Below are 10,160 nucleotides of genomic sequence, written 5' to 3' on the forward strand. Positions count from 1 at the left end.
TGGCCCCACAAACACTCATTTGCACAAGGAGTTACATGATCATGGGAAGGCTATAGCTGATTGACAACTACAATAAACCAACTAGCAAAGGCACAATTGCAATAAGTTCAAAATCCTCGCCAAGTGAATTCTATGGAGGGTGTCAACATGCTAGTCAACAAAAGAAGACAAAGGGGTCAACAAAACCAAGGAAATTCGGAGCAATTTGATAATGATTGTGGTGGATTCCAAGATGATAGTTATGATGGGTAGAATGAAGAGGTGCAATACGTAAACAATTATCAAGTCCAAAGGGGAAATTCTTCCAACCAACAATAATGGAGACCCCAAGGCAATTGGGGCAATCAATAACAACAAGGCAATGGTAATTGGGGAAACAACAACCAAAATTCCAATTGGGGCAATCAGAACAATAATCAGAACAATCACGGTAATTGGAATGGTAACAACAACAATCGGGGTGGTAAAAACAATCAAGGTGGGTGGAACAATAGCAATCAAGGAAACCGAGGACAAGGCTTTTAAAGGCCCCCAATGTACCAACAACCGAACAATCCGCCCCCATTTCCATCCCAAGGTCCTAGTTCTTCTAACCCTAATATGGGGAGAATTGAAATGATGTTCGAACAGATGATGAAGAAGAATGCGGATTCTGATGCTCAGTTGTCTTCCCACAATACTTCAATTAGGAATTTGGAGGTTCAGTTAGGCCAAATCTCACAGTCCTTGAATACTCGCCCTAAGGGGCTCTACCAAGTGATACGGTAGTAAACCCGAAGGGTGGGAACAATCATGTTATGGCAGTAACTACAAGGAGTGGACGAGGCGGTGATGTGCATGCCTCCAAACAAAAGCAAATTTTGGGTAATGATGTTGAGTTGCAAGAAGATGAAGTTCCTTTGGTGGTTGAAAATGTGATTGATAAGAATGTGAATGAAGAAGTAAGGATTGATATTCAAGATGCCGAGGTAGAAACTCAAAATGACGTGAACCCGTCTAGGGAACACGTAATAGACATGCCGGAGCCGGTTGTGCCTAAAGACAAGGCTCATTTGCCAAGGCCACCTCTATTTTATCCTCAAAGGCTTGCGAACCAGAAATATGAGAATCAATTTAAAAAGTTCATTGACACGATGAAGAGATTATCCATTAATGTGCCTTTGATGGAAGCTCTTGAACAAATGCCGGGCTATGCTAAATTCATAAAGGACTTGGTGACAAAGAAACTATCCATGGATTGTGAAACTGTAAAGATGACCCACCAAGTTAGTGCAATAGTGCATTCAATGGCCCCGAAGCTTGAAGATCCCGGTGCTTTCACCATTTCTTGCACCATTGGGAGTGCGGACTTTTCTAAGGCTCTATGTAATTTGGGGGCAAGTATCAACTTGATGCCCTACTCAGTTTTCAAGACTTTGGGTATTGGGTAACCGAGGCCGACTTCCATGAGATTGCAAATGGTGGATAGGGCTGAGTGGAGCGTGTGAATGCTTTACATGGATGGGCTCTTACTATTATGAGCCTAGAAAACTATCTTTGGACCTTGAGAATAGGAAGACTCCACCAACAAAACCTTCAATTGAGGAGCCTACGGTGTTAGAGTTGAAGTTGTTGCCTCCACCCCTCAGGTATTAGTTCTTACGCCCTAGTTCTACTTTGCCAGTTATTCTTTCCTCTTGTCTTAGTAACATGCAGGTTGATGCCACATTGGCGGTGCTTCAAAAGCAAAAAAGGCAATTGGATGGACTTTAGCTGATATTCGGGGGATAAGCCCAGCATTCTGTATGCACAAGATTATTCTGGAAGATGATGCAAAGCCCTACTTGGAACATCAAAGGAGGTTGAACGAGGCAATGCAAGAAGTTGTGAAAAAGGAGGTGATCAAGTGGTTGGATGCCAGGGTTATGTACCCCATCTCTGATAGCTCTTGGACTTCGCTGGTGCAATGTGTACCAAAGAAGGGTGGCATGACCGTGGTTGCAAATTCACAAAATGAGTTGATTCCTACCAGAACCGTCACCGGTTGGAGGGTAGCATGGACTACCGCAAGTTGAATAAGGTGACCCGCAAGGATCACTTTCCATTGCCTTTTCTTTATCAGATGTTAGATCGACTTGCTGGGCGTGTCTTCTACTATTTCTTGGATGGGTATTCTGGGCACAACCAAATCTTGATTGCTCTGGAAGATTAGGAGAAGACCACATTCATTTTTCTATGTGGCACCTTTGCCTTTTCTCAGATGTCTTTTGGGTTGTGTAATGCACCGGCTACATTTCATCGATATATGATAGCCATTTTCACCGATATGGTGGAAGATATTCTAGAGGTGTTCATGGACGACTTCAGTGTTGTGGGTGATTCATTTGATGAGTGTTTGAAAAATCTTGATAGAGTTTTGGCCCGTTGTGAAAAAACCAATCTTGTTCTTAATTGGGAAAAATGCCACTTCGTGGTGGAAGAGGGCATAGTGGGTTTCTACCGGAGATTTATCAAAGACTTTTCGAAGGTAGTGAACCCCTTATGCAAGTTATTGGAAAAGGATGCCAAGTTTGTGTTCGATGAGAGATGTATGCAAGCCTTTGAACTTCTCAAGCATAAGTTGACCACCACTACTATCATCTCCGCACCTACTTGGAGCTTTCCCTTTGAGATCATGTGTGATGCGAGCGATGTTACAGTTGGGGCGGTTTTGGTCCAAAGAGTGAACAAAATGTTTCATCCGGTGTACTATGCGAGCAAGACAATGAATGATGCTCAAGTGAACTACATGGTGACCAAGAAAGAACCTTTGGCTATTGTGTTTGCAATGGAGAAATTTTGGTCGTATCTTATGGGTGAAAAGGTCATAGTCCATACCGAACATGCCACACTCCGGTACTTGATAACGAAGAAGGACTCCAAAGCTAGACTGATGTGATGGGTCTTGTTACTTCAAGAGTTTGATTTGAAGATTGTGGAATGGAAGGGTAGAGAAAACCAAGTGGCGGACCATTTGTCCCGCTTGGAGGAGGAGGGGAGGCCTTGTGATGGCCTAGAGATCAATGATTCATTTCCAGACGAACAACTTCTTTCGGTGTCGGCGAATGGTATGCCATGGTTTGCGGACGTTGTTAATTTCCTTGTGGCTGGTATAATCCCATGTGAGCTCTCTTTTAAACAAAGGAAGAAGCTCAAATGGGATAGTTTGGATTTCTATTGGGATGAGTTGTACTTGTTAAAGATTTGCATGGATGGTGTGATCCGAAGGTGTGTCCCGGAGGAAGAGCAATTCAGTATCTTGGAGGCTTGTCATTCCTCTCCCTATAGTGGCCATCATGGCGGGGCGAGGACGACTTCCAAAGTTCTTAGTTGTGGGTTTTATTGTCGAGCTTTGTACAAAGATGCAAGTGAACTTGTGAAGAGGTGTGACGAATGTCAAAGAGCGGGTGGAATTTCGAAGAAAGATGAGATACCTCTCAATACCATTTTTGAGGTCGATATTTTGATGTATGGGGCATTGATTTTATGGGCCCGTTTGTTAGCTCGTGTGGGAACACATACATTCTTGTGGCGGTTGACTATGTTTCAAAGTGGGTTGAAGCCGTGGCTCTACCCAACAATAAGGCCCGGAGTGTTGTTGTATTTCTCAAAAAGAGCATTTTTACAAGGTTTGGCACTCCTTCGTGCAATCATAAGTGATAGGGGGTCTCATTTTTTTAATAGAGCTTTTGACACTTTGCTTTCAAAGTATTGTGTCAACCACAAAGTTTCTACCCCTTATCATCCTCAAGAGAGTGGCCAAGTTGAAGTCTCAAACAGGGAAATCAAGAGTATATTGTCAAAGACAGTCAATGCAAATAGGACCGATTGGTCAAAGAAGTTGGATGATGCTCTATGGGCTTATAGGACTATTTACAAGACTCCGATAGGTATGTCTCCGTATCGGTTAGTGTTTGGGAAAGCTTGCCATCTACCGGTTGAGTTAGAGCACAAGGCCATGTGGTCTTTGAGGAAGTTAAATCTTGAATGGGATGTGGCAGCAAATCTTCATGTGGAGCAGCTTAATGAACTTGATGAATTCCGATTCCATGCCTACTCCAGTTCGTCCTTGTACAAGGACAAGATGAAGTACCTTCATGATAAATATACTCGTGGTAAGGAGTTCAAAGTGGGTGATTTGGTTCTCTTGTTCAACTCTCGGTTACGTCTATTTCCGGGAAAGCTTAAGTCAAAATGGAGTGGACCTTTAGAAGTGGTGTTTGTGACCCCGTTTGGTGTACTTGACTTGAATAACAAAAATGGAGAAGTTTTCAGAGTGAATGAGCACAGAGTCAAGCATTACTTGGGAAAAATTGATGACAGCCACGTGGTGGCACTTCTTCATGTCAAATGATTTGATGGTAACCTATGTCATGCCGCGACGTTAAATCAGGCGCATGTGTTTTTCTTCTTCTTTTTCTTTGATTTTCATTATAGAGTAGGATTTATTTTTGGACTGACTGGTTGTGAGCTACTATAGGATTGTGTTGATGTAGTACAGGAAAAAAAGTTAGAAAATGACCACTCTCTGAAGTTGTCAATGCGGACCGCACTCATTTTGTGCGGCCGCAAAGACCTTTGTGCGGGGGTAAGAAATCAATGCAGACCGCACTGCTGATTTGACAAAATTGGGGGTTCTCTGAAGTTTACCACCGCGACCGCATTGCATTTTGTGCGGTCCGCGGTGGTCCACTACGGCCGCATTACATTTTATGCAGTTCGCAGTGGTCAATTTGTCAGTGCCCTATGGTTTTGAGCACCGTGGACCGCGGTGCCATTTTGTGCGGTCCGCGGTGGGTAGGTAAGCTGGGCCCCAGGACCTTTTTCTATAAATAGGACCTGAGGCCCTCCTTCTGAACTTTTCGATCCTTCTCATCTCAGAGCATAAAAAATCATTGTTCATCTCTCTCTATTGCACGTAATTAACTACTAAGGCTTATTCATCATCTCATCATCTCATTTCTAGTACTTTAATCCCTTTTCATTTGTTTAATTTTATTATTTTCATTGAGTTTTTGTTTTTCTTGTTTCTTCTTCTTTCCCTACCCGTTTTTCTTTCAATTTTGTAGCTTAGGTTAGTTAATATTTGTTTTAAGTAAGACTAGGTAGTTAAAACACTGAACCAACACGTAGGGACTCATCAATAGGTGAAAAATTAGATGAAAATTGATCAAAACATGAACCCTAGGTTGGTATTGCTGTTGGGAATCCAGTGCGGACCGCGGGGAATTTTGTGCAGTCCGCGGTGCCTCAATGCGGACTGCATTGCCATTTTGTGCGGTCCACGATGCATAGATTCAGAGAGTGAGTAGTCTGAACCCTACCTCTGTGCGGACCGCAATGGATTTTGTGCGGTCCGCAATGGCCTTTTTGCGGCCCTACTGCATTTTGTGTGGTTCGCACTCTGCAATTTTCATATTGTCTGCAACATTTTTCTTCTGCAACTTGAATTTCATTGTTTTTGTGAAACTAAAAAAGTATAAATGAATGTTGTTTGCATACAATGGTAAAATCAAGAGGCAAAGATGGTAAACAAACAGAAAGAGGAGAGTCCTCTCGGGGTGGGAAGCAAGGAATGATCAAATTAACCCCACAAGCCCGACAAAATATAAAGAACACAAGGAGGATCATAAAAGCTGCAGACAGGGCTATTGACCAGTTGAGGAGTGAGTATGAGCCCTCCTAGGAGGCATCTATAGATTCAGTGCCAGAATACTATCCTGACTGGTCGGAGAGAAATAGATTGAGAGATACACCTCCAGCATCCCCCAGTGCCCAAGCCTTAGTTCATATATATTCTGAGTCGTCTGAGGGCTCAACTGAAGGCAGTAGGGATGAGTACTCCACCTCTCATCCAACTTCATTATCCGGAGAGGATGCAGTAGCAGAAGAAGGGGAAGAAGCAGAAGGAGGTGAGCCCCAAGTTGGTGGGGTAGAGAGGACTAGGAACCCGGAGGCATGGGAGGACAAATTTAGAGAGTGGTGGCCCGAGAAGAGATTGATACCTGAGCAAAAAATCATCACCCGGGACCTTATACCTTACAACCCCAATGTGTTGAGGCAATTAGAGATAGAGCTGGATGGGACCACTTCATAGGGCAGGTGGATGACGCCAATGAGCACTTGGTGAAAGAATTTTACACCAACGTGGCCCACAAAAAAAAGGGTACCACAGTCACCAAAGTGCGAAATATGAAAGATGGCAAGACCATAAATGATTACCTGAGCTTATTGGAGGAGGATGAGTCCCTATACTTGGACAAGATGAAGTTGGATGAAGAAGCATGTCCGTGGTTGGCGGAGTACTTGGCAATCCTAGGTACCACGCCCAAGTGGTTGACTACAGGGGTGAAGATATTGAGGAGAATGTTGAAATTTGAGGCTAAGGGGTGGGAGACATTTGTGTGCACCAGGCTAGACCCAACCACCCACGACAACTCACTCCCAATTCATCGGGCGATTTTGGTAGCATCTATCATGGAGGAGTACCCGATTAACGTCGGGAATATGATGACCCGAGTTATTACACGGGTAGTAAATGAAGGTGATAGATCTTATCCCTTCCCCAACTTCCTGACCATGTACCTGGAGGACCAAGATGTGGAAAAGCGGAAGTTTGATATGAAAGTGAAGGCGAAGGCACCTTTCTCATGGAATAGCCTACAGGGAGATGACAACCCTAAGGGCAAGCACTTCAAGGGCAAAGCCACTACTTCGACTGGCCAATCTGAAGAGGCAGTAGTGGTAGTGGTTCCTACTTAGCCTCTTTCCACCTCAGTAGACAGGGCCCCAGGTCCATCCACTTCCTCAACTCTAGAGATACCCATTACCACTACCTATCCATTGACTGCCTACCGTCTGAGTTAGGCCCTCACCAGCATCAACAACTGGATGCAGACAGCTACTTCTAAGCTGTCTGTATTATCTACTACTGTGGAAGCTTAGTCAGCACCTCCTCCTCCACAGGTCCCACAGTCTATTGAGGACACTCTCAAGGATCTTGTGGACAACCAGAAGAAGATCCTTGAGAACCAAAAATTTCTCACGGATGTTGTTGATTCACATGGAAAGGCTCTCAAGGAGCTTGCTATGGAGGCAAAGAAGACGAGAAAGACTCGGGCTTCCAAAGAGTCGGTGAAGGAGCTACGAGTCGAGGTTGAGAGATTGAAGGTGGATCACCTGCCTTTAGATTTGCTACTGCATGACCTAGAACCAGCAACCCAACCCCAGTCAGAGCAGTCCGAGAGGCCTTCTAAGAGGAAGAGGGTGATCCCCCAATCTGATGATGCAGTTATCCAGTTGGCAGACCCACAGGAGACTTCCTCCAATCAGCCCCAAGATGTAGCCTAGGAGCCAGTCCAGGACCAGGTCCCAGTAGAGCCATAGACCACAGGGAGCTAGTCACAGGTTCCTGAGCATACAGAGGACCCAGGGACCACAGAGGATCCCATGCAAACGGACGGCCCATAGGGAGTCTCTTTTTTCTCTTTCCTCTACTTCTGTGCTTATTTTGGTTAGTTGGCATTGAGTACAATGCCAGATTTCATTTAAGGGGGTAGGCCCTATTTGGATTTGGATGACTGTATATATATGACAGATTTTATGATTTCTTTCTTTCCTTTTTATCTTTGGTATGTATACAATTTCAACATTTCATTATATTTTTCGTACTTTTTACCTTGGGTCTGTATATAAAAGTTATGTTTCATTGTATATATTTATCTCCCCTATTGTATATTCGATTAAATCCCCTCTTGTACATATTCATTCTACTTTCCGCATTTTTTTCTTTTCTTAGCTTCTTATTTCATATTCATAGCTTCTTGTTTTGAGTTTTTGCAATAAGCCTTTGGTTTTCTTATTGCCATGGTTCTTTCCAAAGGTGGAATTTGTGTGAACCGGGTGGCTCTTCCCGATGATGGATGGCATGACAACCTTCTTAAGGGTTTGAGTTTGTTTTTCTTTTTGCTTTTTATTAGTTAGTTGGTGAGGGTGCCTCAAGCAAAGCTTCACTTGGGCCTAACACATTTGCCTTTGGTCTTATGGTCAAAAAAAAAATTGTTGTGTATAGGATGGTGAAAGTTGTGACCTTGAGACTCTTGTGTTGGCCGATAATCATCAAGTGGTTTTTCAGGACCATTGTGTGCTCAAATTTATATCTAAAGTTGTTTTGGGCCCCCAACTCTGTGTCTTTATTAATCTCATAGCTTGTGTGGTGAGAATTTGCATTGTAAGTCCAAGTCCCGAGCCATTTGTCTAGAATTTGCCCTGAATATTTGTCGAGGCGAAATCCTAAGTGTAATTTGACTTGAGATATGATTATAGGCTCTCCTTTATCCAAATGACATCTTGAACACTTCCATAGTCTACCAATGATAAAATCCCTAGTCAACCCTTTTAAGCCTTAGACCTTTTTCTTTCAAGAACCATGATACAAGCCTTTACCCGTTCTTAAGATACCCTCTCTTGGCACCCGATCTTTCCTTAGCACATGGCAAGAGTATAAAATTAGGGGGAGAGACGATGATTGCAACAAAGTGGTAAAAAGGTACAAAATGAAGAAAAAGAAAGGCAATGAAAAAGAAAGAAAAACAAAAAAATAAAAAGAATGTTCAATGTAGAAATGAATAAAGGGATTCAATAAAAGCAAAGAAAGAAAGGTGTGGAAAGTTGAGAAAGGAGAAAAGATTTAAAATGAACAAAAAAAAGAGTGATAGTGTGTCTCTCTAACCCCTTAGAAAGAAGTGAAATGACTTAAAAAGTCAAGTGAATGCGTGCCAAAATGAAGCAAAAGAAGTGCTAAAGGGAAGGTGGAACCTACTTAGACTAAACATTTCCTACCCTGAACTAAAAGCCTTCACTATGTCTCCACAAAAGCCCTATATGATCTTGAGTTGAATGAAACTTACATTAGTGGTGACTCACATAAGGGGCAAGCATATGGTACTTAGTACAGGACTTGTGACTTTTCCTTGAGAGAGATGAGTGTATTTCCATTAACCTCGTTCTGAGTGCCACTATCCTAAAGGCGAGGTTTGCTTAGGGAGAGTTGAGGATGTGTGAGTTTGGGTTCCACAATGACCCAAGTAATAGAAAGAGTTTCTTTGATATGTCGAGTCAACTCTTGATACTCGTGTGTCGCACTAAATCCATGGTGTTTAAAAGAGTGAATGTTGTCAATGATTCATTTGAATTGAGCGCAATTGTTAATCCCAATTGATGCTAGATGAGGTCACTTTAGGTCGGCTGAATTTTCTTGGATTGACTCTCAAAGGGTGGGTCTTATTTTGTTTGCTTGAGGACAAGCAAAAGCTTAAGTTTGGGGGAGTTGATAACTAGGGATATTGATGTATTTTACACTCCTTCTTGCTTAAGTTTTGATAGAAATGTGTACAAAATAGTCCCAAAGGCTCATATGTTGTACTTGATTGCAGGGTTTGATCAACAAGGTGACAATTTGTCAAAAACCAGCTCAAAAAGGAGTGAAACATGCACAAGTACCAAGACCAAGGCCAAGCTCTATCAAACAGGGCCAGTGCGGCCGCACACCATTTTGTGCGGTCCGCAGAGATGAAGTTCAGAGAGCAGGCATTTTCAGGCAAACAAGCAATCCGTCCGCTGTCTATTTTGTGCGGACCACATTGCCTTCATTGCGGCCGCATTCGTCTTTGTGCGGTCCGCAAATTCAAGTTCAGAGAGATTCCATTTTGAGGAACCTTGCCAATGCGGTCTGCGGTCCATTTTATGCGGACCGCAATAGAAGCCACCGCAGCTGCGCTGCATTTTGTGCGATCTGCGGTGGCCAACTTCAGAGAGCAGATTAGTCAAGCCAAGAGCCTTAGTGCGACTGCACTAGCCCCACAGGGGCATTTTTGTCCAGAATTTTTAGCCTAGAATAAATGGTTTCTTTTCCCATTTTTGGTTATCAGATAGATTTTGGGATAGAGCTGCGCTCGTGAACTCCTCTCTTTTGCCATTTGAGTAATTTTAGCTTAGTTTCAACATTGAATCTTCAAGTTTTATCTAGTAATTATTTATTATGAGCTTTTCTTCATCTATTTCTTTGTTTTCTTCTATAATCATGAGTAGCTAGACCCATTAGCTAGGGTTGTGGCTCAACCCTAGTATGGGTAATTGATGGG

At 43.0% G+C, this 10,160-nt stretch overlaps 1 protein-coding gene across 1 annotated transcript; it reads left to right on the forward strand.

Moving 5' to 3' along the window:
* Window positions 1-1,016: 1,016 nt before the first annotated feature.
* LOC138890363 (uncharacterized) lies at window positions 1,017-4,372 on the forward strand. Its single transcript, XM_070173744.1, has 4 exons — window positions 1,017-1,214; window positions 2,540-2,842; window positions 2,951-3,246; window positions 4,081-4,372. The coding sequence occupies exons 1-4, from the start codon at window positions 1,017-1,019 to the stop codon at window positions 4,370-4,372; spliced, it is 1,089 nt and encodes a 362-aa protein (XP_070029845.1).
* The last annotated feature ends 5,788 nt before the right edge of the window (window positions 4,373-10,160 follow it).

This window comes from Nicotiana sylvestris, chromosome 4, assembly GCF_000393655.2.
Source record: "Nicotiana sylvestris chromosome 4, ASM39365v2, whole genome shotgun sequence".
In the NCBI taxonomy this organism is placed as follows: Eukaryota; Viridiplantae; Streptophyta; class Magnoliopsida; order Solanales; family Solanaceae; genus Nicotiana; species Nicotiana sylvestris.

Excerpts from the sequence above, each read along its gene's own strand:
- LOC138890363 (XM_070173744.1), top strand. The coding sequence starts at position 1,017 with ATGCCGGAGCCGGTTGTGCCTAAAGACAAGGCTCATTTGCCAAGGCCA. Across the intron at positions 2,843-2,950 it reads CGTATCTTATGGGTGAAAAG|ATTGTGGAATGGAAGGGTAG; the intron begins GTCATAGTCCAT and ends TTTGATTTGAAG. Across the intron at positions 3,247-4,080 it reads ATGGATGGTGTGATCCGAAG|TTCGTCCTTGTACAAGGACA; the intron begins GTGTGTCCCGGA and ends TGCCTACTCCAG.